This window comes from Wolffia australiana, chromosome 1 (genome assembly GCF_029677425.1).
Source record: "Wolffia australiana isolate 7733 chromosome 1, ASM2967742v1".
Taxonomy (NCBI): domain Eukaryota; kingdom Viridiplantae; phylum Streptophyta; class Magnoliopsida; order Alismatales; family Araceae; genus Wolffia; species Wolffia australiana.
Window position 1 is genome coordinate 24090400 of NC_135835.1, and position 19951 is coordinate 24110350.

A 19951-nucleotide genomic window follows, 5' to 3' on the forward strand; every position below is an offset into this window, starting at 1 on the left:
TGGAGGGTTTTATGGCAAAAGATCCTTAGAGTTAAAACAGATCACATATTACAGAAATTTTTTAAAATAAGATATTGTTGTGAAAGTATGAACATTCTGTAATCCCTCAGGACATTTTCATGTGGAATCTCATTCATCCTAACAGTTATCCGCATCATCACATTGCTCTTCATTCAACATTACCTCTAGATCTAATGCTACGGCTAGAACGACATCAGTACAACTCATGAAAATAAATTTAAACCCAGATATAAATATTTAAATAAAAGTATTAAAAAATTATCTAAATAAAAAATAAAAAATAAAGGAATAACAGATTATTATTATTGTCTTCTCATACATAAATCATAATATAAAATAGAATAAGATATACAAAATTTAAAAACTACAGTCTTTGAGAAAAGTGTGCCAATGATTGTTTCATAACTATATCCAAAATAATATTCGTCAACTGAGTTTTAAAACTTTGTAATACAATGTTGAATAAGATTCAATACATAAAATTATTTCTATGAATATAAAAATTCAGGGCTATAAAATGGCTCGTGTGATTAATATGGCCATTAGATAATAGTATCATTTAAGAGATCGACAAGAAACTATTTTGTTAACAAAAACCACTATCTCCCTTAAAAAAAAAGAGCTCCAGGGTCTCCAAATAGCCCATCTTACTAATGCCCGCCCCCTTTAAATAAATTAGTGTTTCTATTTCGTGAAAAAATATTGTAGCTTTCATTATAGAGGATTTGTAAAAAATCCATAGTCTAACTATCTACCTTGTGGCTTAGTTTTCTTGAACCATTCATATTAACTTATAATATCTTTTGTCTAAACCTCAATTTATCAGAAGACATCAATATTAATGAACCTATGATCCTAAAAGCTCTCTCTCTCTCTCTCTTTATTTCTCTCTCTCTCTCTCTCTCTCTCTCTCTCTTTTTCTCTATCTCTTATCTTTACATGTTTTCACTTAGAAGTGATCCTTACATGTCTCTGAAATCCTTGAAAAAACTCTGCAAATCCATACCAGCTGGGCCAGTCATTCCTACCCTATTTTACCCAGAGATTCAGTCATTTTTTATCCTAATAAACTGCACAACCATTGTGATAGGCTTTTGACCAAAATTTTATAAACGCGCTGATAGAATGAAAATAGATAACCTCAGGCTCTCATTCTAAGCAAGAGCCAAAAATTCGAAGAAAAAAAAAACTATGACTGCAATCTAAATTAACTTTGCTACTCGCTAGCTGCTCTTCTGCATACCCAGGGTCACCATCTGGAGTATACTCAACTATTGTGAGTAATTGCAGATGGAAACCATGGTGTTAGATTTTGTACCTTGATTGGGCTTTCAGGGCTGTTTCTCCAGCCATCCATCGTGATTGATGTAACTCATGTTGATATATTTCTCCAGAACTGACTGGTTGAGTTTCTTCTCCCAACTGACCCGGGATGAGGTGTCTGAACCTGGTCCACTGCAGCCACTCTCAACGTAGGTTATCTCCGCCCTGGAAAATCACCCCAACATTTAGAGATATTAGGTGCGATGCATCTTTATTTATATTGATTGCTAGCTAGTTAGATATATACAGGTATGTATAGACAGATAAATAGATATATAGGTAGACAAGTAAGAGGATAACAAATAAAAAAATGATACATAAGATATGCATGAATTGATAAATATACAAAAATAAACAGAAAGATACATAGTAATAAACTAGATGGTTAGAAGATACCTAGATGGTTATATAAGCAGATATTTAGATAGATAGGTAGGCTCTCGGACATATTGATTGATAAATACACTATATATATATGATAAGATAGATATGATGTAAACATGTTATATCTTATAGATTAGAGATAGATACTTACTAATAAAGAGCGATACTTAAAGAATATAAGATGCATTTACCAATACATGAAAAAATATAAATACAGTACATAAAAAGTAAAAAAATAAACTAGATATAGAGAAAGATATATATATATATACAGATAGATAAAAATTAAATATCTGTATAGATAGATAGATGGGAGAATAGATGGATGGATAAGGAGAAATAATCGACCATCATCATATGTAAAGATCTATATATATATACATGTACAGAGATAGATATTTTAGATATTATATATAGAGAGACATAGATGTCTTAGATATTATATGAATAGAGAGATATATAACTTAGACATTATATATATCTATGGAGAGATAGGTATCTTAGATATTTGATGTATAGAGAAAGATAGATAGCTTAGATATTATATATATATCTATAGAGAGTTAGATATCTTAGCTATTTTATATATAGAGAGATATGTAGCTTAGATATTATATAGGTATATCTAAAGAGGGATAGATATCTTAGATATTTTATATGTAGACAGAGATAGATAGCTTAGATATTATTTATAGAGAGAGAGAGATGGAGGGAGAGAGAGAGGAAGATAGAGGGAGAGAGGGAGAGAGAGAGAGGGATTGAGAGAGAGATTGAGGAGCGAGAGAGGCAGAGAGAGACTGAAGAGAGAGAGGGAATGAGAGAGAGATTGAAGAGCGAGAGAGGGAGAGAGAGAGAGACTGAAGAGAGTGATGGATTGAGAGAGATATTGAAGAGAGAGAGGGAGAGAGGAATTGAGAGAGACTGAAGAGAGAGGGAGAGAGGGAGAGAGGGATTGAGAGAGATTGAAGAGAGAGGGAGAGAGACTGAAGAAAGAGGGAGAGGGGGATTGAGAGAGATTGAAGAGAGAAAGGGAAAGAGAGAGATTGAAAAGAGAGAGAGAGGGAGGAAGAGGGAGAAAGGTTGAGAGAGAGGGAGAGAAGGGGATTGAGATAGAGAGATTGAAGAGAGAAAGGGAAAGAGAGAGATTGAAAAGAGAGAGAGAGGGAGGAAGAGGGAGAAAGGTTGAGAGAGAGAGGGAGAGAAGGGGATTGAGATAGAGAGATTGAAGAGAGAAAGGGAAAGAGAGAGATTGAAAAGAGAGAGAGAGAGGGAGGAAGAGGGAGAAAGGTTGAGAGAGAGGGAGGAAGAGGGAGAAAAGTTGAGAGAGAGGGAGAGAAGGGGATTGAGATAGAGAGATTGAAGAGAGAAAGGCAAAGAGAGAGATTGAAAAGAGAGAGAGAGGGAGGAAGAGGGAGAAAGGTTGAGAGAGAGGGAGAGAAGGGGATTGAGATAGAGAGATTGAAGAGAGAGAGTGAGAGAGAGATTGAAAAGAGAGAGAGGGAGAGAGGGATTGAGATAGAGAGATTGAAGAGAGAGAGAGTGAGAGAGAGATTGAAAAGAGAGAGAGGGAGAGAGGGATTGAGATAGAGAGATTGAAGAGAGAGAGTGAGAGAGAGATTGGAGAGAGAGGGAGAGCGAAAGATTGAAGAGATAGAGAGTGAGAGAGGGAGAGAGGGATTGAGATAGAGAGATTGAAGAGAGAGAAGAGAAATTGAAAAGAGAGAGAGATTGGAGAGAGAGGGAGAGAGAAAGATTGAAGAGAGAGAGAGAGAGTGAGTTTGAAAAGAGAGAGAGGGAGAGGGAGGGAGAGAGAGAGATTGAAGAGAGTGTGTGAGAGAGATTGGAGAGAGAGAGAGGGAGAGAGAAAGATTGAAGAGAGAGAAGGAGAGAGAGAGATTGAAGAAAGAGAAGGAGAGAGAGGGAGAGAGAAAGATTGAAGAGAGAGAGGGAGAGAGAGATTGGAGAGAGCGAGAGAGGGAGAGAGATTGAGAGAGAGCGAGACTGAGAGAGATTGAGAGAGAGAGACTGAGAGAGACATTGTGAGAGTCAGAGAGTGAGAGAGAGATTGAAATATTGAGAGATTGATAGAGAGAGAATGAGAGAGTGATTGAGAGATTGAGAGATTGATAGCGAGAGAGAGAGAGAGAGAGAGAGAGAAAGAGAGAGAGAGAGAGAGAGAGAGAGAGAGAGAGAGAGAGAGAGAGAGAGAGAGAGAGAGAGAGAGAGAGAGAGAGAGAGAGAGAGAGAGAGAGAGAGAGAGAGAGAGAGAGAGAGAGAGAGAGAGAGAGAGAGAGAGAGAGAGAGAGAGAGAGACAGAGAGAGACAGAGAGAGAGACAGAGAGACAGAGAGACAGAGACAGAGAGAGACAGAGAGAGACAGAGAGAGAGAATTACAGGTGATTGGACTGGAACCAGGCTTCCCAGCCCTGCGGTACGACGATATCCGCCATGAAAGACTCGTAGTAGATGACGGTGGAGAGGGGTCCCCATGGTCTTCCTAAGTGCGTCTTGCCCGTTCCTGTGATATTACAGTTTTTAAAGACGTAGCCACTGGTATCATTTGCGCTGTTCCTTCCGTGCGCAGTGATCCAACCATCGCCTGTGGAAACTATCGCGCAACTCTGCTCACGGAAATAAACCAAAAGAATCGAATTTCGTCGTTAAATATATCAACTGAGGTTGAGAGAGATTGTGTAGCAAAAACGAAGAGAAAAAAGAGGGAGATAGAGAGATGAAATATAGATTAACAGTGGGAGAGAAATTGAGCGAGCGATAGGAAGGTAAAGTGATTGAAAGAAATGAGAGAGAGAAACGGAGAACAGAGTGAGCGGGAGTGTTTGACAGAGAGCGATAGAGTAAGGGAGAAAGGAGATCCAGAAAGAGGGTGAGAAAGAGAGAGAAAGAGAGAAAACGAGCAAGGGAGAGAGAGTCGTGAGCGAGCGCGAAAAAGAGAGAGTAGTGGGTGAACGCGCGAAAGAGATATAAGGAGAAGTAGAGCGAGTGTGAGAAAGAGAGACAGACAGAAAGAGGAAAAAGGAGCGAGCGTGCGTGTGAGTAAGAGACAAAAGGGAGAGAAAGACAGAGATAGTGAATAAGAAAGAAAAAAAGAAAGAGAGATAGGGAGAGAGGGATCATACAAGCAAGAGTGTGATAGAAAGAAAAAAGTGCGCCATCGGGAGTGAGTGACAGAAAGCGGGAGAGAGACAGAGAGAGGGGGGGGAGACAGGAAGAGAGCGAGGGGGAGAGAGATAGGGAGAGGAAGAGATAGAGATAGAGAGGAAGAGAGAGGGGAGGAGAGAGATAGAGATGGAGATAGAGAGGAGGAGAGAGAGCGGGAGAGATAGAGAGGAAGAGAGAGGGGGGGGAGAGATAGAGATGGAGAGAGAGAGGAGAGAGAGCGGGAGAGATAGAGAGAAAGAGAGAGGGGAAGAGAGATAGGGATGGAGAGAAAGAGAGCGGTGGTGAGATAGAGAGGGAGAAAAGAGAGAGAACGGGAGTGAGATAGAGATAGAGAGGGAGAAAGAGAGAGAGAGCGGGAGAGTAAGGGATAGATAGATAGAGAGAGAGCGGATGAGAGATAGATAGAGATAGATAGATAGATAGATAGATAGAGAGCGAGATATATAGATAGAGAGAGATAGAGAGGGAGAGAGATAGAGATAGGTAGATAGATAGAGATAGATATATAGATAGAGAGAGAGAGCGGGAGATAGATAGATGGATAGATAGAGAGCGGATCAGAGATAGAGATAGGTAGATAGATGAGAGATATATATTCTAAGAGGGATAAAGATAGAGATAGATAGAGAGAGAGCGGGAGAGAGATAGATAGATATATATATAGATAGATAGATAGATAGAGAGGGGGAGAGATAAAGATAGATAGAGATAGATAGAGAGAGATAGAGAGAGATAGAGAGAGATAGAGAGAGATAGAGAGAGAGCGGGAGAGAGAGATCGGACGAGGGGGGCTCACATCATAGATGGACCGGCCAATGCCGAAGATGAAGTCGACGGCCCCTTCAATTCGGCAATCCTTGAAATAATGGCGCCCGGACATGTCGCATAGCGTGTCCTGGTAACCCACAAACCCGCAGTCGTAGAAGGCCGCCTTATCCGACCAAATTATCGCCGCCAACGCCGGCGCCGCCGTCTCCCCTCTATACGCATTCTGCCATCACCCAACTCCACACACTTTCACTCTCTCCATCCCTCTCTTCTCCATGGCGGAAGAGAGAAAATATAGTTGAAACTTGAAAAAACAAAAAACCCACCTTGAATGTGATCCGCTTTGCAACGAAGTTCGGCGCCATGAGAGAGAAAGCAGCGGTTTCGGGGTCTGAAACCGTCGGAGAAGCGTGTGCTGACCACTCTATGAAGGTCTGGTCCTTTCCCTCTCCTTCTAACATTATAAAACTCTTCTGTATCGACACCATCACCTGTTCCCTGCTCGTCGTCACCGTGAAAGAAGAGAGATAAACACCACCGTCACGTCCTCGTCATTGCTAGTGCGAGAAAGAAGAGAGAAGAGAGGGAAAGCGATAGATAGAGAGATGACGGAGGGACCTGTAGACGCCGCGGGCGACGTGGATTCGAATCCAACGGTTGTTCTTGTTCGGCACAGAATCGATGGCTGCCTGGATCGTCTTGAACTGGGCCTGGCCGGACTGGTTTACGTAGATGGAGATAACGTCGAGTCCCGCCGCCGCCGTCGACATCGCCACGAGAAACACAGCGAGAAACCTCCACGCGAACGCCATTCTGTTCTTCCTAGTCGCTTACAAACTCTGCAACTTCAGTTTATAAATAAGTCGCGTCTTTCTATTCCTGCCTCGCTCTTCATTAGAAAATTTCTTATCTATTTCAGTGCCATGCAGAACGGCTGCACGACAACCTTCGATATTTCTCGAATTGGACGAAACTCCTCTCTTGAATACTCGCTCATGTTTGTTTCTGCTGGGCAACAAGAAGCTACCGAATCGCACGCTGAGAGGTAGATCAGGTCCGCAACCGTTATCTCCTTGTTTGCAGGAAGCCAGGAGATTAAGAATCGGTTGGTAATCTTCTTGGGCTTTTAGACAAAGTAGCGGAAAATCTCCTCGGCCCCAGAATTACCACGTGGCATATTCTCAAAAGCTTAGTTCTTTCAAGAATGTTTATCTCATTTTTGTGGCTGGCTGTTAATTGAAGGAGAAGCTGGGGACCTCTTCTTCCGGGACGACGTTCCGGACAAAATTACTCTCTCTCTATCTCCTCTTTCTCTCTCTAATCCTTCGTCTTTTCAGAGCTTGAATTTGCCGAAAGAAGAAGAAAACGAAGAAGAAGAAGAAGAAGAAGAAGAAGAAGAAGAAGAAGACGAAGAAGAAGAATGCGGGGTATCAGATCGTTCTTCCGAAGGCAGAAGAAGGAGGAAAGAAGTAGAAGCAACCCACCTCCAGCGTCGGTGGAAGATCTGCCGACGTCGCCGAAGCGATCGCCGAGAGAGGAGCTCGAGATCGTCTTCGCCAAGTTCGATTCCAACGGCGACGGCAAGATCTCGTCGTCAGAACTCGCAGCCGTGTTGGAGAGGCTCGGCGGGCAACCCCCTTCGGAAGAAGACGTGGCGAGGATGATGGCCGAGGCCGACCGAGACGGGGACGGATTCATAAACTTGGAAGAATTTCTCGAGGTAAATACCGTCAACGTTCTTCCTGCCGACGCGCTTGAGGATCTGCGCGATGCCTTTTCGGTGTTCGATCTTGATAGAAACGGGTCGATTTCCGCCGAGGAGCTCGCTCGAGTGTATGAAAAGCTTGGGGAGTCGGCTTCTGTTGCGCAGTGCCGGCGCATGATCGAAGGGGTCGATCGAGACGGCGACGGGTTGATTAATTTTGATGAGTTTAAGTTGATGATGTCGTCGGGGTCTGGTTTTGGCGCTCCTAAAGGCGATTTATGACGAGGGTGCAATTTAATGAATGTTCTGCTTTCCTTCAAGAATGATGAAGATGGGTTCATCCTCTCCTTCATTTATCCTCTTGATTCTTGATGCAAGAAAGAGTATCAGTGCCATTTCGTAGCGTATTGTTTTGATTCATCCATTGAGAAATTGCCACCTACTGTTGATTTCAAGTTGAGGGTAATTTATTCTGTGCTGTCCTTCCCTGCAAGAATGATGATGATGGGTTTTCCCTCTTCTTCGTTTCTCCTCTTGATTCTTGATGCGAGAAATAGTGTCGGTGCCATTTCGTAGCGAATTACTTTTACTCATTTGTGGAGAAATTGCCTCCTATTAATTGGTTTCAAGTTTACCTCTCCGACAGTAATAGTGCGGTTTATTTTCCACCCCTATAATATTCTGTTATCAGAAATCTGATTTTTGGTTCGAGGGAAGAAGCTGTGTTCCTGGATGCTCAAGAGAATTCTAACGAATAAAAGTCGGCGAAATTAACTCTCGATGCAATAAATTTAACGAGGTGTGTCTTTAGGGAGAACGTATGGCTCGCAAAAAGAATCCTCAAAACTGATGTTATGGTCTAGGATGGATGTACCTGTTACATTCTTGACGAAAGCTAATAAAAATAGAGCAAGAAGGTCGTGGTATGTCTAAGACAAAGGAAACTCTAATTAAAAGTTTGTCAAATCCAATAAATTGATATAGGTTTTAGCCAGATGACCCATGATTGTCTAACATAAAGCTGACTATTCTTTTTAAATGTAAAGCAACATTATGCGATCCATTAAATGTAAATGTAATTTTTGATTTTAATGCCATTTCAGGCACTGATTGCATTTCTTCCTCTTTCCGTTTATTTTCACCCGATCCCATGTTTAACTACAGGAAAAAGGACTGGAGTAATGATACAGCGCTAATAAATTATTTATGAAGTTGCTAATAAAGTATTTTTGTTCTTAATCTGACTCAGAAAACAAGGTAGGTTAGAAGATAAAGTCTATATTTGATGTTGTCAATAAATTATTTTTACAAGCTTGGTTGACATCTTCAACCAAGGAAAATTATTTATTATCATGCTTCTTAAACGATGCAAAAACATTGTAATCTCATTAACTCTTGTATTGTTATATTTTATCAATGACTGATGTGTAGATTTAGTTTAGATGAAACCGGAGGAGGCTAAAGTTTAGAATTATTTTCTACCATTTTTTTTGTCTTTTCCAAGCCTCACAAGTATATCCCTAAGTTTATTTGATCTTTGAGTAGATGTAACATTAGAATATGATTAAGGTCTTTCCTAGGACTTAGGGTGCTACTACCATTATCCATATGCGACATCCATAATCAGATACTGCAGTTATCCATTACCCCAAAAATTAGGAACACATATGATATCTGATTCAACTAACCATAATGGATATCTTTTCAGTTGCTGAATCAATAATGGTTCCTGATAATCTTAGGTGGATATCGATGTTAGATACAGCTATCATTTAAGAAATAACGATGACGATATTGACACATATAAAATATTTTCAGCATCAAAATAGTGATTCATTTATTAATTAGTAAAAATATGGGATAGATCTTTTAATTGTATATATCTCTAGGTGGTACTGATTACAGGACCAGGCCTATGCAATTAATTTTTTGTACTTGATAAGGGAAGTGTGATTGTGAGAAGAATATCCAATTTCTGTCATGATAAGGGAAGGGAAACATTGGCCATGACAATGTAGATTACATGAAAATATAGATAAAAACATCTGATGCTAAATTAATGTTCCAAGTTGAAGTCAACATAGTGTTTTATCAAATATATAACGTAAAAGCCATCCGTTGTAAAGTAAAGATAACATGTGTCTTTGGTGAGATTGAGGCAACATAGTGTTTTATTCCACAAGTGATCCGTTGCCACTGTGGGTGGGTTGTAGCAATGGAGGTAGTTTTCAATAGAGAGCAACCTAATACTGGACAAAATTAATCATTGACAGAGAAAAGTTGTTGCAGCTATAGAAGATGTGATTAGTCCATGGGTCCGAGTATGTATCATGGCTAACTGGGAGGTGTGGCTTGGTTATGGCATCAACTAGTGTCAGTCGAAGGCTTGTAGCGATTCATTTCGAGATAGCTGAATCAGTTTGATTTTCTCTAGTGACAATCGATGAACATTAATTGTGGTGTTTTCATATAACTCAGGCCTATCATTGTTGTCATTTTTAGGTTCAGAATCAGAGCTCATGATGGTTGCCTCACGAGGCGTTGTAGGAACAATTTCTCACTCCGACGTGGTATGCATCAAGGTTGGGCTTCCTCTTCCTCAAGTGGTGGCATGGCACCTATAACGTACATCATGGGAAGTGAAAAGTTAAAAATTCTGCTAAAAAAATCTCATGTTTATATGTCAGAAAATAGTTCAAGAATATTATGGAACCATGCAATCAATGTAAACGAATGGATTGTGTGATTCTAATCATAACATTTGGATTGGCATTACATCTCCAACATGATGATTCATGAAGTACATTGTAGACCCATCATCAGAACACCCTCTGGATCGGATGCAACTACGACTTCTGAAATTAATAGACAATTGTTTTACATTGCATATATTGAATATAAGTGATAGTTAAAGGTGACTCATACCTGAAGTTTCTGGTTGGGCATTGATGTCACTGTACTGACAAATATTTAACCAACACTTTACATGATTGCTCAATACTCGACCCCTTCAGATGTCATTGCTCATAGGTGGCAATTGCTCAACCAACCAAAAACTACCATTGTAGAGGCTGACAGAAATTTGCATGCAATCTTTCCTAGTGCCGGGTAGACGAGAGCACCATTACTACCCCAAGACTTCCACAGTTTCCCCTACTCCTTGGTGCATTGTACGTAGGAAGGTCTCAAATTCCTCCAAAAGGGAAGCCGGTGATATTGTTTGTCTTGTGGGTTCAGTGGTTACAACTTGACTGACCCATGCCTTTGATCATGGTTCTTGATGGGCAATGTTTGTATTACATGTGTCATGTACATCTGGTGGGAGAATTCCTCAAACATAGGAGACCATCTTCTAGTAGGATGCCTCATCAAATGTTGCCCCTTGGAAAAGGGGTCAAGTAGTGTTTCTATAAGGATGGCACGTTGTCCCACAAAAACTTCTCATAGTTGGCTAATTTTCTCTACATGGCATGTGTGAAACCTTAAATGATCCTTTCTCATACTGAGGTAGTCTCAAGTTAATTAAAATGTGTATTCAATAACCCACTTTATGACATCCTACATGTGACATGAAAATTCACTTTTTCAATGCCCAATATTGTATGCCCAATAATGTTTCAAAGATGTGAAAAATGTAAAAGGAATGTGCTGAACATTGTGTGTATGCTATCATGATATTTATAACTAAATATCAAAATTTATTATCTGTATCGTATGAAGGTGAACATGTCATATCAAATTTTTGTGAATCCAGTCAATGCACACTTTAAAAACTGTACGAGCTTCTTAAAGTTGTAAATTAGGGTCAAATATGAGTACTAAAAAATTAAAGGGGGACCAGTACCAAAATATATTGGCTTTTGATAAGCCGATTTTATGCAATTTTAAACCCTTGTCGTTCTCAATTTTAGCTTATACAATAAAATTTATAAAAACTCTACTTAACATGTGTAGTGATAAGTACGAGTGCCGTCCAAGGGAAGCTAGTAAGGAATCCAATTGATATTCTTCTTGAATAATTTGAACCTAATTGGGGTTAATTTAATCTTCAACAGAGATTAAATCACCCTAATTAGATGAGAAATTTGGAAAGGGGGGTAGAATAGATGAGAGAAGTAGAAGAAATAAGGGGCTCTAAATTGAATTAATTGATCCAATTGAAAGGATCAAAGAAGTCAATTAGAGAGATTAAGAAGAATATTTAGATGTGTTTTGGTTGATTCTGTAGATTTGATAATTCAGGAACAACTACTCTATTGAATAATGGAATGGGAAATTCAATCTCCTAGAAAGTTAACCCTTTTTATGTTTTTTTATAGTTTTCTTGAAATGCACTTGAATAGCCAGGTAAATCTCTCAATTTCTCCTCTCAATCCTAGTCAGGGCTTGTACATGCCGCTCAAGCCAAGCGATTTAGAAGTTCAGACAGAAATTAAGAAGAACGATTACGAGATTCAACTAACAACATCCAAAATACACCAAAAAATTCAAATACAATGAATGAAAAAGTACCAAATAGGTTGATCCAAGCTGGAGCTCCTCTCTGTCTTGCAGCTGTGATAGAGCACCATCAAGAATAAGCTCCCCCTCTCGAAATTTAGCTTTTATACTTAGGTTACATGGTAAAAATCACCATTTTACCCCCATTTAGTAATTAATGTTTATATATCAATATAGACTGGATCTGAATGATCCAAACAGATAGGAAGAGGGGATCAAGACGAACAGATCCATTAAAAAATCATCTCAATCGGACTTTAGGATCAAAAGTTATTAATAAATCAATTTTAAACCAATTTAATCCATTGGATTTAAATTGATTTATTTATTCATTTCATTTTTAAACATGCCATGACATGTCGCTCTCTCATTGGCTGGCGCATTTTGAATCCTCCTTTTTGCAAAAAAGTCCTTAAAAAGCCTGGAATTGCTGCAGCGCACCGCCCAAAAGTAATTGTGTATATGCCCCTCGCGCACTCTCTCTCCTCTGGTTTCTCCTAAAAACATTAAAAAATATATTAAATAATTGCAATAAAACCCCATAACATTTTAAATCATATCTTTACGCCTGCAACCACGACCGAGAGCTGTTTTGAGGGTATCATTGCAACAGAACTTTACAAAAAGGCCCTTCCAAGTTCCAAAATAATGTTAATACTCGTTTTTTTTCTTATAGATATATCTTTTTTCTTAAAAAATGTTTTTCTTCTTCAGATAAATCTCAGAAAAATCTTAAAAAATCGTAAAAAATCCTAAATTCTATAAAATTTCCTGATTCATCCCTGTACTGATAAATAACAAAATTAAATATTAAACTTGTCGTTTTCATTCAAAAATGATCATTTCAAGCTCAAATAAATCTCTTAAAATTCATAGAATTAACAGAAAATTAGGGAAAATCAGAAATCACTTGAAAACAGTATTTTCTTGTAAATCAATGATAACAACCCTATTTTAAGCTCTTTAACTGCATAAAATTGTGCTAATAGCGTGCAATAAAGACAGAATTTAGGGTGTTATCAGCTTTATATAAAGGAAAAATTCTCCTCATTATGAATTAAATTATGTTTTCATCAGTTAACATCTGGATGTTAAATAACTTTCTACATGAAAGCTTTGTGACAACCACCATAAGTATTTTAAATATGCACTTAAAAATATAGATCATGGTCTATTTTTGGATTATGCCAAATCATGGTCTATTTTAGCATGGATTATTTCAGAAGACGTCTCATAATAATTGGACCTGAAGTTTAAATATCTAAGTATCATTCACTAATATCTCATGACGGTACACCAGTGATGAATGAAATCTCGTTGAAATAAGATCTATGATGAACACAACACTCCGTAAAAAGGACACATATTATTTGCTATAGTTATGTACAAAATGATTAGTTATAAATTTCCAAGTTATGGAAGAGAAAAAGTATAACATCATAGCTACATGAAATCAAGTTTAGTGAGATAAAAATTATGGCTGGTCTATTTCTACCTTTTGGTTTACATTGAAAAAATGTACAATCTCTTGCAAAAGTTTCGAGCAAAAAAGTGCTGATTCAACAATGAAAGCTGTGTATTTTGCCAAAGTTGGTTCAACTAAGGAAATTGTGTTTCAAGAGATCAATGACAACCCTTAGTGTTATTCCTTTGATCTCAAACCTATTACATTGTTGTGGCACAACAGTGATGCAATAGCACATGAAAGTGAGCTTTTTCTCATTTCAAATTAGTCATATTTTTAAGGAGATTCACTTGATCAAGGAGAATGTTTTTATATGAAGTATCACGAATGAAACACCAATAAATGATACAGAAGATCCAGAAGTAAAGCAATTCTCTTAAGAGGTATTTTTGCATCACTGCATTTTGTGGAGTAAAATAATTGGTTTTAGTCCAAGCGAATTATGTTGCCTGCTCTCTTGTTCAGTTGTGGTTTTATGATAAAATTGCTGAATATATACTATGATTCATGAAATCTGAATATATACTGAACTTCTTGTACAAAATTGATCCGAAGAAACTTAACATATGAAGCACATGGATTTTATGTGACTTTCTTCATGAAATTCACAACATTCGGTTGCCATCCTATCCTTAATTCAAATGAGTTTTAGTATGATTTCATGAACTCTGAAAATTCTTTGGCATTTTATGGACTTTTTTGATTTCAGATTCATAGACAAAAGGCATGATGACGTGGAAGCATTACTGAAATGATTAGAGATGATACCCCCCTCATAAGTGTACATGTGTGACGATACAAGTGGAAAAAAGGTATGCCTTTTTTAAATAAGTCCTAATGATTCTTTTTTTATGTATTTTTTGAAAAAAAAGTATATGTTTTTTCTCATAAGTGTACACATGCTATTAAAATTGACAATGCCGGTAGGAAAAATAAGACCAAGAATTTTCAGCTATTTTAGATTTGAAGAATATGTAAAACCCTAATCACACTACGTTAGTGCTTGAAATAAAAGGAACTGAGTGTTAAGAAAGATGGATTAACCCAAATGTCATTTTGCTGAGAGACCAATACTTGATCAATATGACATTTTGAGGGAAAAGATTTAATTTACTTATCTACCTATAAAGACTCCAAACTTAATGTAAGGTATTAAAGAGTTGGGAAAAACTTTCAAAGGGTTTTCTCAACAATGCTTAGGTAGGTGGAAATCTGAATTCTAGAGCTAGTATTTATTGATTTTTAGTTGGAATGTTGTAAGTTTCTTCCTGATTTAATATAGACGTCCTTGATCATTTCAAAAATGTCAACACGGGGAGAAATTTACTTTATTTTGGAAGTGATTTTATTGTTAATTCACTACAGTTATGCTCACTATCTAAAGTAAAGTCTATGAAATTATGTTTGAGTGTTCTATATTCCAACCGTAAGTTTAGACTGCTCCAATTGCTTCAAAATATATCTATAAATGCTATTTCTGAAAAATGATACATTATTTTTTTCTCTCCCAAAATTTTACTTCTATTTGACTCCAAGTTTTTAAAAATAAAATATACATCCTAGCATGTCCCTAAAAGTTTCATAAAAATTCAAATATTTTCCCTGCCAATTTTAGAATTTATTTCTCTTTGTTTGTTTTTTATCTATATTTATTCATTTCTTCAGTTGCTGTTTATTCTCCATTTAGCTCTAAGGGCCATCTAAAGGCTTCCACAATTTTTTTCTAAATCCATAATTACTTTTCACCCTATATCATCTCCACCCATAATGAATGTGTAGTGTCGGGCTGCTTGACATTATAGTTTGCCATGGCACACAGTTTATGGCCATCCCGGGAGAAGTTTTTCTTGTGCCCTTTAAGACTAGAAATGAATAAAATTTTAGAAAGTACCAATATATATTTTTCTATCATCCAACATTGTGAGAATTTCTTCCAGTGGGATACTCATGAGGACATGTCAAATTTTAGCAAGGGTATGCAGGGGGATACTCATGAGGACATGTCAAATAAGTTGGATGCCTCCTACAGGAGAGAGAAAATGGAGTTTCCATCCCTCAAGTTTCTTTCTCAATTTGACCAGAAGGGCATCAAAGTATTGATGCCTAGCGCGTCCGAGAAAGATAGGACATCCAAGATAGTCGAAAGGGAGGCATCCTCGTGAGTAATGGCTAGAGTTTTGGATTATCTAAGAGCGCTTTGTAGTCATGGAAGGACCAACTATAAAGCTACTCTTTGAGGCATTGACGAGCTGGCCCGAGGTTTACTCGTACGCAATGAGGATGCTCATAAATTGCTTAATGGATTTTTTGGATCCATTAAGGAAAAAGATGGCATCATCCACAAAGAGTGAGTGCGAGATGATCGTGCATTCCCTTTTCATAAAATATGGTTGGATTAGGCCACGATCGATCGCATGTGTGAGCGATCGACTGAAGACCTCCTCCGTCAATATAAAAAGGGTGGGTGAGATAGGATCACCTTGCCATAGACCTCTCGTGGCCGTAAAGAAGACACTGGAATTTCCATCCATCAAGAGAGAGAAATGATTCTCTCGAATGCAGGCATCAACTAGATCGATGAACGCATCGGTGAACCCAAAGCGACGTAACACTTGGGTAAGAAAATTCCACTCAACTCGATCGAAGGACTTCTCCATATCTAGTTTGATGATGACATTTGAGCCCCAAATATGAGCATCTAGTGATTGGGCTAGCTCGTGAACTAGCATGATATTGTCATGGATCTGTCGACCCCTAACAAAACCATAATATTCAGCCGAGATAAGTCTATCGAGAAAGTGCCTAGTCGATTTGTAATGATCTTGGATGCAACTTTATAGCATACATTACAAATACTAATGGGCGAAAGTCTCGGAAGGAAATTGGAGTGTCCATTTTGGAATGGGCGCAGAAAATGAATTTCCAACTTCTCGGGAAGTATATCGAGAAAGTGATCCTTGAAAGCAAGCACCAAGTCAGTGCCTACGATATCCCAGCATGTAGTGTAGAATTCTACGGAAAATCCATCTGGTCTTGGGGCCTTGTTCCTACCCAAGGAAAAAATGACCTCCTTAATCTCTGCTCGGATAGAAAGGGCTGTGAGAAGTGCACTATCTTAGTCAGTCACCAAGTGAGGGATAGAGGCCAGGATGTCCACACTCACAATAGTTGGTTGTGAGGAGAGGAGCGAGTGACAATACTCCACTCCTGTAGCTGCTAGTTGGGTGGGGTCCTAACTATACGTCTCTAATAGTGTTGTATAATTAGGAAGCGCTCTATGACGGGTCGAAGCGTGAAAGAAACGTGTGTTTCTATCAGCTTCTCGTAGCCATTGGACACACGACTTTTGGAGATAGAAAATCTCCTAGCGCCGCATAGCGTCCTCAAGCTGCTCTTTAAGGTGAAGCTGGCGCTCTCCCACGTCATCCGTCCAACCATCTTGCAACTGTTGCTCGATAGCAGCTAGTTCCCGCTTGAGTGCTTCGACTGGTGCGTGTATGTCTCGAAAGACATCTCGATTCCACCATTTAAGGTGGAACTTGAGATTCCTCAGTTTGTAACTGAAGTTCTCCATAGGTGATGTAGAGATCGTTCCATGCTAATGGCTTTGTACATAACGATGGAAGTCGGTGTGCTCTAACCACATGGCTTGGAATCGGAATGGAGGGCGGCGGACTCGGTTGTTGGAGTCTGGGAGAAGGAGGATCGGCGAGTGGTCTGAGTAATATCGCGGTAGGATCTCAATTGTGATGATGCAATGCATCAGTGCGGTACTATTGGTAAAACAACAGTCGAGCCATTCATACATACGCGTATTCGCCTGACGTTCATTACACTAGGTCAACTGTTCACCTATGGTAGGCGGCTCCACTAGTGACGCCTGATGGATAAAGTCTTTGAACGTTTGCATAGATTGTGACCGAGGTGGGCGGCCCCCCTGCCACTTTCTAACTGCCGGTATGCAAGTGAAATCCCCAACTATAAACCAAGGGAGATCAACAAGCCTGGAGTGGAAATGGGCATGTAAGGCGATTTCCTCTTGGAGGGCCTCCTGCTCTAGTTATCTATTTGGGGCGTAAACGATAGCAAGCGAGTAGGGCTTTGGGGAGTACGGTACGTCAAAAGTGACATACCGGGTCCCTTCAGCCAATGGCACCAACGAATAATCTCACTTCCAAAGAAGCTAGAGCTTATTCGAGTAATGACAATGAAGATGATCCATTCTGAGTTTACTCGCTATAGAGTGGGAATGATCCGATGTTGTCATCGGTTTTATAAGCCCAACTATCCCTAAGTTGTGCTTTTTTATTAGTGTGAGGAGATGTGACTGGGTTAGAGGGTTACCAATCCCTCTACAATTCCAAAAAAGACTTGAAATCATAAAACTACTGGCTCACGTGACGCACCCTCGATCGGGTATTGTATATGCGGCGTATATGGGAGGCATCCGAACGATGTCCCAGAGGGGGAGAGGCATCCACGTCTGAATCCTCAAAGAGAGAGACATAGTCCTGCTCCTCTCTTAAAGGAGTGTGGCTAGGGTGGGGTGGTAAGCTAGGGATGGGGATGGGTTGTGAGCGAGGTATAGGGAGGAGCGGGTCCAAGGGGGAAGAGCGAGGAGAGCAGTGTGCAAGAGTGGGGGGTGGGATAGTGGAGGAGGGAGGGGATGGAGGTGAAGCCGATGGAGGGGAGTGGGGCACTAGGGGGGAGTTGTATGGGAAGGATGGGAAGATGTAGTGGAGGTGAGCGAGGTGGAGGGGAGCGAGGTGGTGGGGATGATGAAGATGGAGGCTGATGGACTGATGAGAGGCAAGAGGGTGTAGAACGGGGGGACGATAAGGAATGGGGGACTGGTGAGGGACAGGTGGGTGTATGGCCGGAAGTGATGGGGAGACTGAACGACTCTGCCCAACCTCCACGCAGTCTCCCTCAGGGTATTCTAGATATACGAGGGCAAAGATATTAGAGGTACTAGTGGGTGCTTGTACCTCCTTACCCTTGCCCGGGCGAAGGCTGATAGGGGGAACACCCGGGGGAGGGGGTAGGGTTTGTGGGCGCTTGTCAGCCCCCTTCTTCACCCATTGTGACCTAGAAGCTGTATGCTTAGTCGAGATAGGTTTGGCCAGCATAGAGTCCCTAGGTAGGAGAGGGGTAGTAGTAGGCGCACCATGCGGTGGGGGGGCGGGGCGTGTACTCAGAGTAGGTCTCTAGGTGGGGCGACACCCTTGAGAAGTAGACTTTGCTTCTATGATGTAGTCATTATAAGGCAAAGGTGGGAGGTACTCCTTTTAGGGGGTCAAGGTAGTCGGCAATGCCCTTTGGCAACACATATGAAGTGTGTGACCTAAGTATACAATGCGTACAAAACTACGGAAGGTTCTCGTACACTATAGGCTGTCGAATCAGCTCATCTCCATTGCGAATGAGGATCATGCGATGGATGGGCTCTAATAGGTCTATCTCGAAACATACCCTCGCATATCCGGGGCGGTTGAACAGATGTAAATCTTTGTCAAGACGAATAAATGTTCCAACAGCACTCGCTAGGGACTCTAGAGCAGTGGGCGTGAAGAGATGTGGCCGGAGCCCTGGGAAACCGATCCATACCGGTACAGAGTGGGGGCAATGTTCCCGTGAGCTCCTAGTCTGCTCGGCTATCCATCGATAAGTGTGCATCGTGGAACCACTAATTGTCCACGTGGTACGACTCCAAGCCTTCCTAAAGTCCGCTTCTTGTTGGAAGCAAATAAAGAGACTCTGACGGTTACGTGCTCCAATAACCACCGGTCTATTGAAGTTCCCGTGCGCTAAATATATCCTCATAATGTGGTAATACAGTGATTATCAACATTCATTGGTGCAAATAAACATGAATGAAAAGTAGTACAAGTAATTTCCCCATTAATTCAAAGTAAGAACACTCTGTAAAAATACCAGAAAATCTTTAAAAATCATGGAATCATACTAAAATATATTATAATATATAAAACGTTGATTATATTTTAATATGATCATATAGATGCAGATATTCATGTTATTTGTATGGTATAGTCCAGGTAATTGTCATGTTATGAAGGAACAGTATACCCTTGGTAAGGTCTACCAATTTCCAAATTTGGTATATATATATATATATATATATATATATGGGCATAATTTCAGATTACGTATGCCTCTTCCAAATTGAAAAATCTAAATAACATATAGTCCTCTTCTAATTATTTCGATCACCATCCTTGATGTCTTACCTGGATAATAGCTGAATTGAGGTGTCCATTATATTCGTTATGTTTTATGCATAAATTTCATTTAATTACCCATATATGAAATTATTCCAATGCTGTTTTGCTCTATCTTATTGTATACGATACCCATCTTCTAAGAATATATATATTTTCTACAATTCTTAATTATATTCTCTAATTTATTTTGGTCCATGACACTTCACAGAGGTTAGACACCTACATAACTAATATGGGATGGTAAATAAATGATTTTATAGATAAAACAGTTTGTATATATCCAACTGGATCAAGTGTGTCTCCCCCCAAAAAACCAGGACAAAGTGAGAATCTCATCATGGATTAGACCATGTCCATCAAAGT

The 19951-nt window shown here is 39.6% G+C and overlaps 2 protein-coding genes across 3 annotated transcripts; one reads left to right on the forward strand and one right to left on the reverse strand.

Moving 5' to 3' along the window:
- Window positions 1-1108: 1108 nt before the first annotated feature.
- On the reverse strand, window positions 1109-6571 carry LOC144711820 (putative pectinesterase 29). Its single transcript, XM_078585906.1, has 5 exons — window positions 6295-6571; window positions 6003-6174; window positions 5705-5899; window positions 4123-4349; window positions 1109-1509 (listed from the first exon to the last, which is right to left on the reverse strand). Exons 1-5 carry the CDS (start codon window positions 6486-6488, stop codon window positions 1353-1355), a joined length of 945 nt encoding a protein of 314 aa, XP_078442032.1. The 5' UTR covers window positions 6489-6571; the 3' UTR covers window positions 1109-1352.
- Window positions 6558-7911, forward strand: LOC144711830 (putative calcium-binding protein CML25). Of its 2 annotated transcripts, none has more exons than XM_078585917.1 (2): window positions 6558-6781; window positions 7014-7911. In XM_078585917.1, exon 2 carries the CDS (start codon window positions 7097-7099, stop codon window positions 7661-7663), a length of 567 nt encoding a protein of 188 aa, XP_078442043.1. In that variant the 5' UTR covers window positions 6558-6781; window positions 7014-7096; the 3' UTR covers window positions 7664-7911. The 2 variants fall into 2 exon arrangements, with proteins under 2 accessions (XP_078442043.1, XP_078442052.1); XM_078585926.1 differs by having other exon boundaries at window positions 6558-6721.
- The last annotated feature ends 12040 nt before the right edge of the window (window positions 7912-19951 follow it).